The sequence below is a fragment of the Notolepis coatsorum genome (genome assembly GCF_963971535.1).
Source record: "Notolepis coatsorum genome assembly, chromosome: 5".
NCBI classification, from domain to species: domain Eukaryota; kingdom Metazoa; phylum Chordata; class Actinopteri; order Aulopiformes; family Paralepididae; genus Notolepis; species Notolepis coatsorum.
The window spans coordinates 51,129,955-51,149,329 of record NC_140169.1 but is presented as its reverse complement, the minus strand read 5'-3'; the positions used below and the strand labels follow the sequence as shown (position 1 = coordinate 51,149,329).

The 19,375-nt window shown below is 38.3% G+C and overlaps 1 protein-coding gene across 1 annotated transcript in view; it reads right to left on the bottom strand.

Annotated features, from left to right (window-relative positions):
- The window catches only part of chga (chromogranin A), a gene marked incomplete at its 3' end in the record, with an annotated part of 79,767 nt that extends 61,761 nt beyond the window's left edge, over window positions 1–18,006 (bottom strand). Inside the window, exons 1-3 of the mRNA XM_084314091.1 lie at window positions 17,833–18,006; window positions 17,076–17,125; window positions 10,836–10,929 (exon numbers count right to left, since the gene is read on the bottom strand). Of these exons, the coding sequence (XP_084170217.1) occupies window positions 10,836–10,929; window positions 17,076–17,125; window positions 17,833–17,878 (190 nt within the window). The 5' untranslated portion in view covers window positions 17,879–18,006. The remainder of the gene's footprint in view (window positions 1–10,835; window positions 10,930–17,075; window positions 17,126–17,832) is intronic.
- Window positions 18,007–19,375: the final 1,369 nt, after the last annotated feature.

Here is a 19,375-nt window from a genome sequence, read left to right as displayed (position 1 = left end):
AAGAAAGAAAGAAAGAAAGAAAGAAAGAAAGAAAGAAAGAAGAAAGAAAGAAAGAAAGAAAGAAAGAAAGAAAGAAAGAAAGAAAGAAAGAAAGAAAGAGAGAGAAAGAAAGAAAGAGATATACATTTTAAAATATGTATATACATTAACCTGAACATCCATTTTAATAAGAAAACAGACTCCAAAACTATGGAACAAAAAAATCTACTGGATAGCTTTGACCTAATACAGCATATAACAAATGCAACTCACCGGCTTGGGAATACACTAGACTTAGTTATAACAACAACTGGGCTAAGCATAACAAATATCTCAATAACTGAATTACCTCTCTCCGACCATCACTGTATATTTTTTGATACTCAAATAACCCTTACTAAAACAAAAAAAGAAATCATAGTTAAAAAGAGGCTCCTAAACGACAAAGCTGAATCAAAGTTCATTGATCTTATCAGACTACATGAACCACACAATCATGACAGCTCTCTAAATGAAATGGTAGAAAATCTCAATGATGCAATGTCATCTATATTAAATTCTGTCGCCCCATTAAAAACGAAAAAGAAGAAAACTAGAGCCTCGCCCTGGTTAAACTATAATACGGTCAACGAAGAAAAAAGGAAATGTCGTGCAGCGGAGTGAAAATGGAGAAAAACAAAAACCACCATATGCTGTGATATATACAAAGAAGCTTTAACTGCTTATAATAAAACCATCCGCTTAGCAAGGAAAGATTACTTCTCTAAAATCATTACAGAAAATGCTGGAAACTCCAGAATCCTCTTTTCCACTATTAATGTACTACTCAACACTGCCCCTACACCTCCTCAGTCATCAACGGTTAAGTGTGAAGAACCTTGCACTATTCTTTAACAACAAAATAACCTTGATCAGGGCCAGCATTACTCATGATGGAAATAAAGTTGATTGCGGCAAACCGTGCAATGTAACCATGAGAAGTTTCACATGCATCACATTAGATGTACTCTGCAAAACTGTCTCAGAATGTAACTCCTCCACCTCAGACATTGACCCTATACCTACAGCTTTCTTCAAACGGGTATTTAATAGTGTTTCAAGCCCTGTGCTAGATATCATAAACACTTCCCTTAGGACTGGTATTTTCCCGGATGCCTTTAAAACAGCAGTTGTAAAGCCATTACTAAAAAAACCTAACTTGGATAGTAATGAAATGGCAAATTATCGTCCAATATCCAACCTACCATTCATTAGTAAAGTACTTGAAAAGATAGTTTCAGTTCAAATAAATTCCTTTCTTGAAGAAAACAACATCTTAGAAGAATTTCAGTCAGGATTCAGAAAATATCATAGCACTGAAACTGCCCTCACCAAAATAATCAGTGACCTCAGACTAAACTCTGACGAGAATAAGATCTCCATCCTTATCCTGTTAGATCTCAGTGCAGCATTTGATACAATCGATCACGATATTCTAATCGATCGTCTTGAAAACCATGTCGGTTTCTCAGACCATGTGCTAGGCTGGTTTAAAACATACATCAGAGGGAGGAAATTCTATGTTAAACTAGGAGATCACATGTCTGATATATACGACAACAACTATGGAGTTGCACAAGGGAGTTGCTTAGGTCTTTTACTCTTCTCCCTTTACATGTTACCGCTGGGTGATATCATCAGAGAACATAATGTAGATTTCCATAGCTATGCGGATGATACACAACTGTACATATCTGCTGAACCAAATGATACAGCGATTAGCTCCATTACAGACTGCTTACTGGCGATAAATAAATGGATGAGTAAGAACTTCCTGAAACTAAACGAGAACAAAACTGAAATTCTAATTATCGGCTCCAAAACTAAAAAAGAAACATTAATAAAGAACCTGGGGGACTAACCCCTTGGATCAAATCTGAGGTCACTAGTCTTGGGGTTGGTCATAGATTCAGAACTGAACTTCAATTCTCATATTAGCAAAGTGACGAAAACATCGTTCTTCCATCTCAGAAATATAGCAAAAGTACGACCATTTATTAATCAGAACGATGCTGAGAAGCTAATTCATGCATTCATATCTAGCCGGTTAGACTACTGTAATGCACTTTTCACAGGTCTCCCTAAGAAAACCACAGAGAGGCTTCAGCTAATCCAAAACTCTGCAGCCCGACTGCTAACTAGAACCAAAAGGAGAGAGCACATAGTCCAGTCTTAGCCGCTTTACACTGGCTTCCTGTAACATTTAGAATTGACTTTAAGGTCCTTCTCCTTACATACAAAGCTCTAAATGGACAGGGACCTAGCTACATCGCCAACACTCTAATAAATTACACACCAGCAAGAACACTGCGATCATCAGCTGCTGGACTACTAGAGGCTCCCAGAAGCAGTCAAAAGAGGATCGGTAATGCAGCCTTTATCAACTATGCCCCAAAACTATGGAAACAAACTACCCCAAAACATCAGGGGAGCCAACTTGCTAGACATCTTTAAAAGACAGCTTAAAAACCTATCTCTTTGCTCAGGCATTTCACTGATAGATATCTGCTACCACCTAGTGGCAAGAGGAAACATCAGGGATATCCTGACACAACTTGTATTTATTCTTACCCTGCCTACTCTTTTACACTGCCTATCAAATTCATGTGTCGGTTATTGCACTTTTTACTTCTTACTGATGACTATTTTTAAACTGAATAATTTTAAACTATTCTTATTATTTGCTATGCTCGCTCATGCCTGTATTTTTTATGTATTGCACTTTTTACTATTTTTAAACTGAATCATTTTAAACTATTTTTATTATTTGAATTACAGGAGTATTACTGAATAGAGAGCCTATTAGGATGCTAGATCCTAATGTGAAACACTATGCTTATGGCAGATCAGTCAGCATGGATTGTCTGTAAACTTTATGCTTATGGAAGATCAATCAGCATGGATTGTCTGTAAACTCACTTGCTTATGGCAGATCAGTCAGCATGGATTGTCTGTAAACTTTAAATACATGATTTGCTTATGGCAGATCAATCAGCATGGATTGTCTGTAAACTTTAATCACTTGCTTATGGCAGATCAATCAGCATGGATTGTCTGTAAACTTTTCACTTGCTTATGGCAGATCAATCAGCATGGATTGTCTGTAAACTTTAATACATGGCAGTTTGGTTTGTTAGAACAGACTGTAATATGTCACTTGCTTATGGCAGATCAATCAGCATGGATTGTCTGTAAACTTTAACATGGCAGTTTGGTTTGTTAGAACAGACTGTAATCTTATGTCTATGCATTGTTGTCACTTGCCATATCTTGCTATGCTCGCTCATGCCTGTATTTTTATGTCCGTTCTATTTTATAATTTTTATTTTATTTTATTTTATTTTTATTTTACTATTTTTAAACTGAATCATTTTAAACTATTTTTACTATTTGTGTTACTGAAAACTGTAAGCGGAGAGCCTATTGGGATGCTAGATCCTAATGTGAAACACTGTGATTCTACCTGTCTATCTTTTTATGCTCGCTTATGCCTGTATTTTTTACTGTTGTGAAGCACTTTGAACTGCAACCTCTGTATGAAAAGTGCTATACAAATAAAGTTATTGTTATTATTATTATTCTAAAATATACAATCCAAAAATATACAGTAATATACAGTAAAAATGTACAGTACATGTGAAATGTGCAGAAATGTACAGGGATTTATACTGTTACTCTGTGTTCAGTGAGGTGTTATACAGTCTGATGGCTGTAGTTACTCTGTGTTCAGTGAGGTGTTATACAGTCTGATGGCTGTAGTTACTCTGTGCTCAGTGAGGTGTTATAAAGTCTGATGGCTGTAGTTACTCTGTGTTCAGTGAGGTGTTATACAGTCTGATGGCTGTAGTTACTCTGTGTTCAGTGAGGTGTTATACAGTCTGATGGCTGTAGTTACTCTGTGCTCAGTGAGGTGTTATAAAGTCTGATGGCTGTAGTTACTCTGTGTTCAGTGAGGTGTTATACAGTCTGATGGCTGTAGTTACTCTGTGTTCAGTGAGGTGTTATACAGTCTGATGGCTGTAGTTACTCTGTGTTCAGTGAGGTGTTATACAGTCTGATGGCTGTAGTTACTCTGTGTTCAGTGAAGTGTTATACAGTCTGATGGCTGTAGTTACTCTGTGCTCAGTGAGGTGTTATACAGTCTGATGGCTGTAGTTACTCTGTGTTCAGTGAGGTGTTATACAGTTGTTTAAGGTTTTATTTGACCCCCCCAGAGATACAAAAGGAGAAAGAAAGAAAGAAAGAAAGAAAGAAAGAAAGAAAGAAAGAAAGAAAGAAAGAAAGAAAGAAAGAAAGAAAGAAAGAAAGAAAGAAAGAAAGAAAGAAAGAAAGAAAGAAAGAAAAGAGGAAAGAAAGAAAGAAAGAAAGAAAGAAAGAAAGAAAGAAAGAAAGAAAGAAAGAAAGAAAGAAAGAAAGAAAGAAAGAAAGAAAGAAAGAAAGAAAGAAAGAAAGAAAGAAAGAAAGAAAGAAAGAAAGAAAGAAGGAAAGAAAGGAGGAAAGAAAGAAAGAAAGAAAGAAAGAAAGAAAGAAAGAAAGAAAGAAAGAAAGAAAGAAAGAAAGAAAGAAAGAAAGAAAGAAAGAAAGAAAGAAAGAAGGAAAGAAAGAAAGAAAGAAAGAAAGAATGGAGGAAAGAAAGAAAGAAAGAAAGAAAGAAAGAAAGAAAGAAAGAAAGAAAGAAAGAAAGAAAGAAAGAAAGAAAGAAAGAAAGAAAGAAAGAAAGAAAGAAAGAAAGAAAGAAAAAAAGAAAGAAAGAAAGAAAGAAAGAAAGAAAGAAAGAAAGAAAGAAAGAAAGAAAGAAAGAGAGAAAGAAAGAAAGAGATATACATTTTAAAATACGCACACATCGATGCTAAATTCGATCACATCGATGCTAAATTAGAAGAAGTCAAGAAAGCGGTCGCTGCACAGTCCGAGCGAATCACGACAGTGGAGAATACGGTGACAGATATTACACGGGCAGTCAAAGCGAACGAAAACACCATCTGCAGTGGCATGACAGAAATGGCAAAAGAGATAGAAAGTGTGAAAGAAGCATGCCGGAGGGAAATACAAGAGGTTAAAGATGAAGCGATGGAGAGGCTACTCGAAACCCAACGCTACCACAGGCGAAATAACATCCGCATTGTAGGGCTTGATGAAGCAGTAAATTGCGCAGACGACAACTTTCCAACAGTGCTATCAGTGATTTTGGGTAACAACCTTCCAAACACAGTGCCGAAAGTGGACCAAGTTTACAGAATCGGTTCTCGGGAGCAAAGAAACAACGGGCCAAGAGTCATCATTGTTACTCTGCGGAAGACATCAATAAGAGATGACATCATCAAAATTGCTCGCATCCAACGTGGGAAGCTGAAACATGGTGAGAATTCAATATTTATCTACGAAGATCTAAGCAAAGACGCCATCGCTCGACGTCTACCATACAAGGAGGTGATGCAAAAATTGTTAAAGTCTGGTCACAAGCCAAGGCTAACATACCCGGCGCTGTTATCGATTGTGGGCAGGGACGGCCGCAGGTTTGGATTACACACACCTAAAGATGCTGAGGATTATTGGAATCGACAAGGAGCAGATACCCCAAGGCAGAACGACAATGTCTGAAAACAGATAAGCAGATTCTCTGTGTATATCAGTATTAGAATGACTTTTATTGTGTTCATCAAAGTAGCAGATGATATGCAGGCCGTCTATACCAATGCGTTTTGTGTATAATACGATTCGTAATACATTATAATTTCAGACCTCTGGTCTCCGGGGAGACAAGATCATATCATTGGCAATAAAATCAATCTGGAATATTCTGGGTTTATCGCCCGACTGCCCTGGATCTCTTAGATCATTCTGGAACACAACAGCAGTCTATTAGTACTAGTGTATTCTACAACCTTCTAGAATATAATGCACCATGACAACGTAGGCCTGCAACTCTAACATTAAACATCCGGTGTGTGTAAACATAGCATATAATCAATTGACTGAAGTTCAATCAGTCCTTAATAATACTTTAAAAATCAACCACACCTAAACGTATGAACACAACAAGGTTATTCTAACAATTTAAGTAATCACTCCACTGATGAAGTGACTGGCACATTGAAGCTCTAAAAGGCGCTGTTTTTCTATTTTATCTAATCACTTAATTCGGTTCTAGTGGCTTCTCCACGTTGAGTATTATTCTATCTCTCACTCCTTATCTTTATCTTTTTTTTTATTATTCTATTTTTTCTCTCTTTCTTTTAACTTACATTGTTCTTTTCCATTGTTCTTCACATTAAGGTATCAATATTTCTCTACAATCTTTTCCTTTTTCCTGACTTTCCTACATGTTAGTAGAGGGTTCAAATGAATATGTCGATGAAAGTTTATTCTCTTTTTTTTTCATTTTTCACAATATTTCATTACAGTAAGGGAAGGTGCAAGACCAAAAGCGACATTCTATTGTATTAGAATGAAAATGTTAGATCCTATGGCAATTAGCATAGGAAGATTAGGATTACAATGCTCAGTTTGGGCAATCCGGTGGACTAAGGGAGAAAGTCATACGGGGAGGATGTGTTTTTGGAACACAGGCCTGTACGACTTTCTGGGTGAGGGGAAAATAGGGGATTTTTATTTGTATATATATATGTTTTTAAGCTCGGCTCTCAACGGGACCTCATTAATTGGATGTACATCTATTGTAGCTTCGCACTCCAGAAGCATTACCAAAAACTACACAAAAACATGCATAGATTATGGCTAGTTTGAATATAATGATATGGAACACCGGTGGGATAAACAAACAACACAAACGCAAAAGCGTGCTCACACTGATGAAAAAAGAACATGTGGACGTGGCTCTACTAAGCGAAACGCACATTTTAGAGGAAGACATAGATACGTTAGCGGATAACATATACCATAATATTAGTCACTCTTCTTTTGGTACGAGAACTCGAGGTGTAGCCATAGTCGTCAGACGTAAATTAAATATCGAATTAAAAGGGGTATGGTCGGATGCTGAGGGGCGTATAACTATAGCTAGGATTGTACATAATAACAGGAAAATAGCGTTGGCAGCGGTATATGCCCCAAATTTGTATGAAGTGGGTTTCTTCACTTCACTAACCGGTGAAATGTTAAACCATCCCGAGTACTCATTTATAATAGGTGCGGATTTTAATGCCATTTGGAATCCAAGGATGGACAAATCTTACCTTGCCTTTTCCAGCGAACAAAAAAATTCATCTAAAGCATTAAAAGATTGGTCAAAGACTACAGGGGTAATTGATTTATGGCGTTCACTTAATCCCACGACCCGAAAGTACTCCTGTCGATCGGCGAGACACAACACATTATCCAGAATTGATTACGTCTTTGCATCCCCGAGACTATTTGATAAATATGAAGTGGAAATGATACCCAATGCGCTTTCAGATCACTGTTATTTAATCCTAAAAGCAACATTTGGTATACTATCTTCCCGGGCCCCAAGATGGCGTTTTAATACTATGCTGCTTAACAACAAGGAATTCATTACACAACTCAAAGAAGCTCTCACAGTATTCCTACGGGAGAATGCGAACGCGGTGCAAGACCCCAGAATAATATGGATGTCGGTAAAGGGTATGATCAAGGATTTCACGGATAGATTTTCCTACATATTGCGCAAAAATCAATGCACAAAACTGTCTGAAATGGAAACGCTTTACTCAACGTTATTTAATTCGTTAAAATACAACAACTCAACTAGACTAGAAAATCAAGTTAACGTTCTAAAAACAGAGATCAATGCAATATACAGACAAAAATCGGAAATGCAAATACGCAGCACAAGACAACAGCAGTATTTCCAAGGTTCTAAACCTAGTCACCTATTAGCCATGCGATTAAGAATTAATGCAAAATTTGCAGATATAACTGCCATTAGAAAACAACAAGTACTTGTAACAGACCCCAAAATAATAAACGATACATTCAAAGAATTCTACTCCGACTTGTATAATTCAGAAACGACCTTGGATCAAAACAAATTGGACACATATCTCAATCAAATTATTCTCCCTAAACTTTCGGAGGACGACGCTAAACAGTTAGAAGCACCGATCACATTAGAAGAACTCAAGAAGGCCATATCCGGAATGAAAAATGGTAAGGCTCCGGGAAGAGACGGTATCCCATCAGAAATGTACCTTTCTTGTTGGGACATATTTGGACCCTTATTACTAAATATGATCTTATACTCAGTCAAGGAGGGGAGCTTCCATAAACACCACAATATCGCACTCATTTCAGTCCTTCTCAAAAAAGACAAAGACCCCACCGAGTGCGGTAGTTACAGACCTTTAAGCCTCCTCGGAACCGATGTCAAACTGTACTCTAAGGTATTAGCCATCAGATTGCAAAAGCATATGACGTCTTTAGTTCATCCGGACCAAACTGGCTTCATAAAAGGTCGCCTGATCAATGATAACATAAGACGAATACTGCACGTACTAGATGCAGACAAAGAGGACACCACACCTAAGGCGATGCTATCCCTAGATGCTATGAAAGCATTTGACAGGCTGGAATGGTCGTTTCTATGGGCAGTATTAGAAAGGATGGGGTCAGGAAAAGGATTCATTGATATGATTAAAGTATTATACAAGGACCCATCGGCCATGATTACAACAGGCACATTCATCTCCGAAATCTTTCCGGTATCACGCTCAGCCAGACAGGGTTGCCCTCTTAGTCCTGGACTATTCGATCTATCATTAGAGCCTTTAGCACAATATATAAGACAATCCCAATACATAGAACCAATCGTAATCAAGGGCACACAACATAAAATTAGTTTATATGCGGATGACGTAATATTGTTCATGCAAAACCCCAACACCACATTGCCGCATCTACTCAAGCTGATAGAGAACTTTGGTGATTTATCGGGATTTAAAATAAATTGGCCGAAGTCGGCTTTCCTTCCACTTAACATCCATGCAAAAAAAGACACAACCCTCCCAGGTGCGATACCCATGGTAAAACATTTTAGATGCTTGGGTGTGGAAATATTTCCCACCATAAGACAAACGGTGAAGCACAATTACACAAAAATACAGAACAAAATCAAAGACGACCTGGACAGGTGGGCAAAACTTAAAAACTCAGTACAGGCAAGGGTATCAATAGTTAAGATGGATGTATTACCAAGAATCAACTTCATCAGCTCAATGCTACCGTTACCCCCTCCAGAGGGCTACTGGAAAAGATTACACTCCTCCACATACAAATTTATTTGGAATAACAAACCACCTCGCATAAAAAGATCCACCGCACAGAGAAATAAAGCAGACGGTGGCATGGCAGTTCCAGATTTTTTACAATATTTTAAGGCTTTCACATTAAGACCATTGACAATATGGTTTGATCCCCAGGCTTTGGTATCTTGGAGAGAATTGGAAGAAAACATAGTAGCCCCACAGAGACTGAAGGACATAGCACACACTAAACTTCCAATCAAGCACTGTGAGCGGAAATTTGGCCCCATAATTACCCATGCAATCAGAACATGGCGGGAAACACAAAAAAAATATCCTAACCCTCAAAAATGGCATAATCACACTCCCATATTCAATAACAATGCACTCTTAATGGGAAAACGTCCTATAAGATTCCCTATATTCCATTACACATACCAGTTGAACACCACAGATACCACAAATTTTTCTATGAAAGAGAAACATTGGGAGGTTTTGTATCAGGTTTTTATTATCAATTACTAACGTCCTCGTATGAAACCCTTCAACTAGACACTGTCTGGAGGAGGGATATTCCAGACCTGGAAAGTGACTTTGATTGGCAAGAAGTATGGGCAAATGTCCGTCTTACATCAAGGAACCCGGACCATCAACAAATCAATCTTAACTATATTCACAGGACATACTTGACTCCTATAAGACTGAACAGAATGGGCCTGAAACAGGACTCAAAATGCTCCCAATGTACAAATGGAGACGAAGGGACATTTATGCACATGTATTGGGACTGCCCACCAGTTAAGGCATTCTGGAAAGATGTGACCCATCAATTATCAAAACTCGTATCTTGGAATATACCAGTACACCCCTCTGTATTGCTTTTAAATTATGTTTTTGAGTTTGCAGTAAATCCACAGCTAAAGAGATTGGTCTTATCGGGTATCACAGTAGCTAAAAAACTGATCGCATCACGCTGGTTTCAACCGGAAAAAATGTGCCGGAAAGTTTGGTCTCTTACATATCTCGATGTGATATATCAAGAAATATCTACAGCAAGAATTCTGGGTCTCAACGAATCCAAAATGTCAATGTGGGTAGAAGTGGTGGAGAGAATAAAAGCTAGCTTATAATGGTAGTGTCTGGTTAGGAGGGAGGGATAATGGAGGTACTATCCAAGGAGGGGTCCGGGAGGGGGGGGTTCGAGCTAGAGCATATGTGTGTAGGGTTTTAGAAAATAGGTATTAGGGGTATGTCCTATATAAACATTTATATAATTGTTAATTTCGCTGGATATACACTGTATACGGTTAAAATGTTATTATAGACTTTTTTTTTGTCTTGTTTCTGTACTTGCATGTATTTTAACCACCTTGACTGTTAATTTCATTATGCATTATGTGTTGAGTACTGACTTTTAATAATGTTTGTTTTGCAATAATAAAAAAAAAAAAAAAAAAAAAAAGGTTAACCCTTTCACTACCACACTACAGAAGGTTAAGCCTTTCACTACCACACTGTAGTGTTCTCTGATGCACCTTGAGAACATTGGGAGATCTTGCCCCCGAGTCCCAGAGATCTAGAGTAGGAGGGGCTTACCTGTCCTCAAGACCCCCAGGCACTCCTGACTGACAGGTAAGGGGTGTGGCCTCGAGAGCACATCTGTCAGAGCCTCCACAATGCATTTCATCACCTGGGAAGACAGGGGACAAAGAAAGGTAAAACAATAATAATAATTATAACAATAATTATAACAATAATAATAATAATAATAATAATAATAATAATAATAATAATAATAATAATAATAATAATAATAATAATAATAATAATAATAATAATAATAATAATAATAATAATAATAATAATAATAATAATAATAATAATAACAACAACAACAACAACAACATTAATACTAATAATAATAACAGTAGTAATAATAATAACAGTAGTAATAATAATAATAATAATAATAATAATACTAATAATAATAACAGTAGTAATAATAATAATAATAATAATAATAATAATAATAATAATAATAATAATAATAATAATAATAATAATAATAATAATAATAATAATAATAATAATAATAATAATAATAATAATAATAATAATAACAGTTGTAGTAGTAGTAGTAGTAGTAGTAATAATAATAATAATAATAATAATAATAATAATAATAATAATAATAATAATAATAATAATAATAATAATAATAATAATAATAATAATAATAATAATAATAATAATAATAATAATAATAATAATAATAATAAGTATAATAACAACAACAACAACAACATTAATACTAATAATAATAACAGTAGTAATAATAATAATAATAATAATAATAATAATAATAATAATAATAATAATAATAATAATAATAATAATAATAATAATAATAATAATAATAATAATAATAATAATAATAATAATAATAATAATAATAATAATACCCTAAACTAGGTTCATACACATATGAGCTTTTTATGTGAGCACTATGAGTAGTTTAGATGTTTGGCAGGGGGATTGGGTTTCTTCATTGAGCGCTTATCTGTATCATTGGGACACAAGTGTGTTTTGTTATGAATTCTTGCATAACCCTTTCACTGCCACATGACAAAGGGTTAACCCTTTCACAACCACACTACAGAAGGTTAACCCCTTCACTACCACACTACAGACAGTTAACCGTCTGTAGTGTGGTAGTGAAAGGGTTAACCTTCTGTAGTGTGGTAGCGAAAGGGATAAAGTACTTCTAGGAGGGGTGCCCTCGTGGCGCACCGCATAGTGCCTCGCACACCTACGTGGCCGTCCCGGGCGTGTCTATTCTCATCCTAACGCATGTATGCTTCCGCGTTCGCGTTTTGCGCTCTGATTGGCCACTGACGTTTCTGGTTGCGCCAATCGTGTGACGGCAAGTTCTTTCGCCGGTTAAGCTTAGGCACTCTTTCGAAGTTGGTTAAGGTTAGAGTTTGTCTTAGAGCAGGGCGATAGAACGCCAGCCCTGATTCCAAACTCTAACCTTAACCAACTGCGAAAGAGTCGCCTAAGCTTAACCAGTGATAAACTAGGCGTTAGGTAGTTTGCTGCTGGTCGAGGCGGAAATGGGCGCGTCACGCGATTGGGCGCACATGTCACATGACCAGAAACGTCAATGGCCAATCAGATCGCACCAGAAACGGGAGTGGCCAATCAGATTCGCAAAACGCGAACGCGGAAGCATACATGCATGCGTTGGGTTAAGAATAGACGCGTCCCGGGCCCGCCTCCCGCTCCCGGGGACATCTGTCGCATGTCTTCCCCGCCTCCTCTCCCGTTCACCCTCTCCTCCTCTGTCGGTCATGTCTGACCGTGAAAAGCAATAAATGCTAAAAAAGAAATCTTAAAAAAAAGTACTTCTAGGAAAAGTATCAATACTCTTTCCACCTCCGCGAGACGTTCAGAGCGTGACACGGATCGCCCCAGAGCGAGACGTTCAGAGCGTGACACGGATCGCCCCAGAGCGAGACGTTCAGAGCGTGACGCCCCGAGCACACTGCTCACGAATGAACACGGACGGACGGACGGGCGGCTGCCTCTTCACTTCCGCTCCCATGTTAACGGACGATAGTAGGCACACTGGCCGCGAGCGGGAGCGCGCCTCCCGAGTGGCTGGCGAGCGGCAAGCTATTTTTTCGCCTCGATCCTATTTGAGGCGGCGCGCCACGCGCATTGTCACAGAAATACAATTGAATATCTGCATTATTACCACAGATATAGATGTTGTTCAACCAGCTGTGTCTGTATCTGCAAATAAACGCCTTGAATGTTTGTCTGTATGTTTGTTTATACCTATAACTATTACAATGTTGCATAATAATAATAATAATAATAATAATAATAATAATAATAATAATAATAATAATAATAATAATAATAATAATAATAATAATAAGCTCTTGCTGCTGCTGGGGCTACACGCTGCTCTTTCAGGAGTACAGTCACACTGATCATCATTCTAAAATGACTGACTTCGCATATAGACTAGGCATTTACAGCTGTCCCAATGTAAATATGCCTTCCTCGGTGCGCTTCCGCACGCTCAAGTCGTAGGTCCAGTGTGCCTGACCAGGCGCGCGATCTCACGAGGGAGCCGCACGTGAAATTCATTCGTGAGCAGTGAGTTCGGGGCGTGACACGGATCGCCCCAGAGCGAGACGTTCAGAGCGTGACACGGATCGCCCCAGAGCGAGACGTTCAGAGCGCGACACGGATCGCCCCAGAGCGAGACGTTCAGAGCGTGACACGGATCGCCCCAGAGCGAGACGTTCAGAGCGCGACACGGATCGCCCCAGAGCGAGACGTTCAGAGCGTGACGGATCGCCCCAGAGCGAGACGTTCAGAGCGCGACACGGATCGCCCCAGAGCGAGACGTTCAGAGCGTGACACGGATCGCCCCAGAGCGCCACCACCGGCGGTTACTGCCCTCCGTGCAGGAATGCTCCCATTGATTTTTCACAAAGTCAAACTGAGCTCGACCGTGGCGAGGAATTTAATACAGGACAAAGTGCTCGGCTGAAACACACCTAGAACCCCCCCCCCCCTCCTTTCCTTTATAATGAGTGAAAAGTGATGAAGGCTGGCTGTATTGTACTCAGGCTGACCTTGCAGTATTTCAGGAAGGACACGTATTTACAGGCTTTCTGGCACGAGAGAATTGAATATTGCGGCAAAGATTTAGAATTTAGAAATGTAATTGATTTGCTTGGGTCCTTGACCTTTCCTAAATATTTGTCGAACGTTGTGATTGACAAAACTTTAATTGACAAAACAACAACCTGAGCATTTCTACCGAGGAAGACCATAGAGGTCATTATGACCTCATAGGTTGTAGATGCTTTGTCATTTTCACACTCGACCCTGTGAAGCCCAAATTAAAAAAAGACATTAGCAACTTCAGAGGCCAGAGGGTGGGACCTATACACACATTTACTATCCAATCGCATTGTGAGGCTGAACGACAAGACCCATTGACTATGTAAATGTGCTTAAAAAGTAAACATTTACAGAAGTTTTTCTAAATAGCTAAATGCGATTAAAGTGATGATGTAATTTTGCAACGAGGGCCTCACAGGGTTGAACTAACTATCCTTTCTGGTTGCTTTTTTTTTTAGACTAACATAAAGAAAAGTTTAAACCTGCAGCCTTGTTAAAACCACGGGAGAACGGAGGATGAAATATGAGCTGAACTAGTTTTTTATCAGTACTGCTCAGCTCCCGTAACGGTGCAAGTTGGGAATCTGAGAAAAATTACTTCAAATGTATCTCCTTTTCCACCAAATCTGCATTTATAGAACTCTTTCATCCAAAGCGCTTTACAACTTATGCCTGACGTTCAGCCATTCACTCACCCACTCACACACCTGAATATGAATACTATATTGTATAGTAGTGTATATAGGAACCAGTTTCTCAGGAACTTACAGTAGCATGTCTTTTTTACCATGCATATCTTGTGTCTTACCTATTTTATTTTTATATGTCTATTTTTATTATTGTATTTTGCACAATCAATGCGGGCATGACCACCCGCATTTCACTGTATGCCCTGGTATGTATGTGACAAATAAACCTCTTGATTCTTGATTCTTGACGGTGGAGGCGACCACGCAAGGTGCCAACCTGCTCATCGGGAGCAGTTATAGGGGTTAAGTGTCTTGCTCAAGGACACTTTGACACGCTATACGCAGGAGGAGCTGGAATTGAACCATGAACTTTCAGATTACCAGACGACCGCTCTAGCCACTATTGCCCCAAAGATATTTTTGGCAGTAAATGATTGTATGATGATTAGTAATTATTATTGTAATTAATTATATGATAGTATATTATTGACCTATACTAGGTATACTAATATTATATTATAGCCTATACTATCTAACAATACCTTTGGTTGGACAGAAGACAAACTGTCACCCCAAAGGTGTTTTTTTGGTTCAAAAGTTGACAAGGTATTGTGGTACTATACTGTAAATATAGTAGATAGTAGGGGATGGGGAAAAAATCGATACGTAGTAGCATCGCGATACTTTGCGTGGCGATACTGTATCGATACAGGGACGCCAAGTATCGATATTTAATTATTCATACAATTTTTTATTTAATTTTTTTGTATAAGGAAGTTGCATTGTTCATTTCAATACCTGTAATAATACAGTAGTCCACACACACACGTGTGCATTCAGTTAAGTTGGAATATGACTGTAATACAAACAGTTTGTCAGGTACATGCAACACAGATTACAGTGTTTACATCTGTCTGCTTGAGAAAATACCATGTTCTGCAATAAAAATGATTGAAGTGAGATGAACAGGCTGAACTTTATTTTATTAGATAAAACATGTTCGCGATATATCGAGTATCGCAATACTATCGTATCACGGCTCAAGTATCGCGAAAGTATCGTATCGCAAGGTCTCTGGCGATTCCCACCCCTAGTAGATAGTATATAATATAATATAATATGCACTAGAGTAACTTATAATAAAATCTCTTAGCAATTGTTTTATAACACAGTTCATTTTCAGCACTTGATAAATTAATTGAATTAACTATAATGAATGATACAATTCATTAGAATTGTAGTCTGGATGGCGGTCGGGTGGCGTAGCGGAGATTGCGCTCTTCACCAATGCAAGAGGCTGCGGTCTCGACTCCCGGAGTCAGCATTGCCCTGCAGCTTGGGCCGATCGTCATACTAACTCGTTTGGCTGAGTTAGGGGGAGGGAAGTCGTGGGTGGTAATCTGGCGTTGTGGACAGCGACGCCTACAGGTCAGGTCTGGGCGCCTGCTCAGCGAAAGGCAGGAAGTGGTGAAGGCAGCGTGACCTCCCACGCGTTACACTTCACCAATGAGAGTCCTCGCTGCCAGGTGAGAAGAGAGCCACTGGCTGTCTCCGCATGTGTCGGAGGAAGCATGTGGTAGACTTCAGGGTTCCCTTGTACTGACCAGTAGGAGGAACATGCGCACAACAACCAGGTAGGGGAGGGGGGAATTGGCATAACAACTAAATTGGGATGGGGAGAAAAATAGAAAAATCAGGCGGAGAAAAAGAGGATTAAAACAATTTAAAAATAAAGAATTGTAGTCTGGATGTTTCTTAATACCTACTAACAACAGATCCATTCATTTTCAGATTTCTATTCATCGTGGTGGTAATTATATGTAATATGTGAACAGTCACAATGACTACTACGGTCATTATACGGTCAATTTCGGTCGTTCTAGGGGTAAAATGATTATTTGATCAATCAACACAGTGCATGACTGTTGAATTCGTCAGCTAAGAATGTCTTTAGGTAATCTCTAGTAAATAAATACCTGAAGTGAAGACCGTTTTGTCTAGTTGCTTGATGCCATCCTAACCCAAAGGTCAACACAGTTCAACACACATGGTGAAATAATTCCCATTTCCTTCGGGCAGCTGGCCAGTCGGCTGGGCATGCGGTGTTGGACTATACCCGCTTATTGGCACAGAGAGGGGACGAGCTTGTTAGACGTGTTGTTACTTAGAAGTGATTTCATATAGACATTCGTCTCATATCATATTTTGGTAATTCTGCTGTTAAGTACTATTCTTTTCGTGATTTGATCAGCATAATTTCAATTCAATTTAATTTTGTATAGCGGCTTTCTGTATAGTTTGGTATAGTATAGGCCTGCTTTCCGCGCTTTTGGAATTAAACTCTGCTACTCTCTGATCTCTACACTCAAATACATCTGCTGCTACTGTACCTACTATTCTATTAAACGATTCTGTTGTAGATGAGATCATTTATTATATTTACCTTGACGTCCTCGCTCTCCAGGTGACTCGGAGTCACGGGCAGCGACAGGACTGGGGGGGAGAGCACATGACGTGATACACAAGATGTCTTTTGAGACTTGATTGATTGAAAACTTTATTAACAGATTGCAGAATGGGTACAATACAGTACGGCTCAATACACACAATTGTTAAGGGGATGCAGACCAGAGAAAGACTTTCGTCTTGTTTACATCAGGGTCCCCCATTTCAATTCATCATAACATGACATACGACATACAGATAGACAGTACTGTTACATCTATACATTTATGACAAACCAGATTTACAAATACAGTACGGTTTGTCTAAAGAGTCTAAAAACACATCTAAGCTAGGATCTAATGAGGAAATGCCTTATTGACAAAGGGTGCAGGTGACGTTCTGCTAGTGTTTCGCCGAGAACACTACACTTATATTATTATTATTATTATTATTATTATTATTATTATTATTATTATTATTATTATTATTATTATTATTATTATTATTATTATTATTATTATTATTATTATTATAATATTAACACTACACTGCATCGCTGCATGGCAAACACAAACAGCCTAGTGTTTCAGGAGCGCTGTCCTTGGTGCTGATTAACACATAAAGACGTCAGAAAACGCAGATGTCTCGCGACAGATTATAGTGCGCCATGCATGCATTACATCTAAAGATACAGACACCGCTGTATTCACGCTATCAAATTCTGCCAAATGTATAAAGTGGCATTTTAATCTTACCGTAGTTAGATACTATTGTCAAAACGAACAATCCTCTCCCGATCATCTTCGCAAAATAAGGTGCATTAAGCTCGTCACCAGGAATAATACAAGAACACGGCAAAGAGTTATGTCAGAAGAACGTTATAGATTCCCCCCTCGCCAGGAAGTAAGTGAATTATGGATTCATTCTGATCAAAACTTGGCCTCCGTCTCGTTATTTCTGGAGAGCTAACTCCCCTCTGCAGGTCTGGTCCTCTGCTCTGGAACCAAGCAGCCTCGCTGCAGGTCTGGTCCTGCTTTTAATTTAAAGGGTAAACTGGCATGACGTCATGAATGAATGAATGAATGAATGAATGAATGAATGAATGAATGAATGAATGAATGAATGAATGAATGAAAACTTTATTAACAGATTGCAGAATGGGTACAATACAGTACGGCTCAATACACACAATTGTTAAGGGGATGCAGACCAGAGAAAGACTTTCGTCTTGTTTACATCAGGATCCCCCATTTTCAATTCATAGTTACATCATGACATTTATGGCATAGGGACATACATGACATACACATCATGACATTTATGGCATAGGGACATACATGACATACATGACATACATGACATCATGACATGTATGGCATAGGGACATACGTAGGTCATCGGCAGGGAAAGAACTTCGGTCTCGATCCCGTTCACTATACTATTAAATTTTGGACAGTTATGGAAATATATATATTTTGAGAAATACTGGTCAGTCACTCTATTAAATTTAATCTGAAAGATGGTATTGTTTATTTTTGTAGGCAATGTTAATTCATTGAGTTATATAGGATGGATCTCGTGACCCTGCTTGGTAAGTAAAAGGGTTAATATAGACACACATCTAAATGTTCTAAGCCACCCCCTTGTTTAAAACGTTGTTTTGATTTGTATTATTTTAATGCAGTTTCTGGAACATGTATATAATAAGAACGGTGTATCTACCATACGTCTAGTATATCGTTTTTAAAACACTGTTTTTTTTTCTACCTCTTTAATAGTTGTTTTTAGTGTCATTTTCTTAGTTTTGTTCGTCAATAAGTGAAGTCTGTTTCAATGTGTTCTGTCTGTGTCCCGACTGTACACAATGAAGGGTTAAAGCAGACTTGCTTACTTGTACTTTATTCACAGTTGTTATGGTTACAACATAAGCTTGGTTCCACCCTAAGCGAACCCTCGGTGTCACCTCTAAAAGAGTCCTACGTGCAACAGCACTTAAATAGAACAATCCTATTGTTACATCTTTCTTTTTCTTTTTCCAAGTACAGATATATACACGATCTCGATATTTAACTTACAGCTACTTAACCTGTGTTCTACTTACTTACCCCAGATCCAAACAACAACACTGTGTAAATGACTCATTAGTACCCCTCCACACTCAACCACTCAAAACATGATTGTGCACAATAACCCATTTCACTATTTTTTTTCCTTTTTTTCCCCCCTCTCTCTCCAGTCCATTCTCTAATCACGAAGTATAGTCCTTCAGGTATTGAGGCCTGACAACCTGTCGACCAG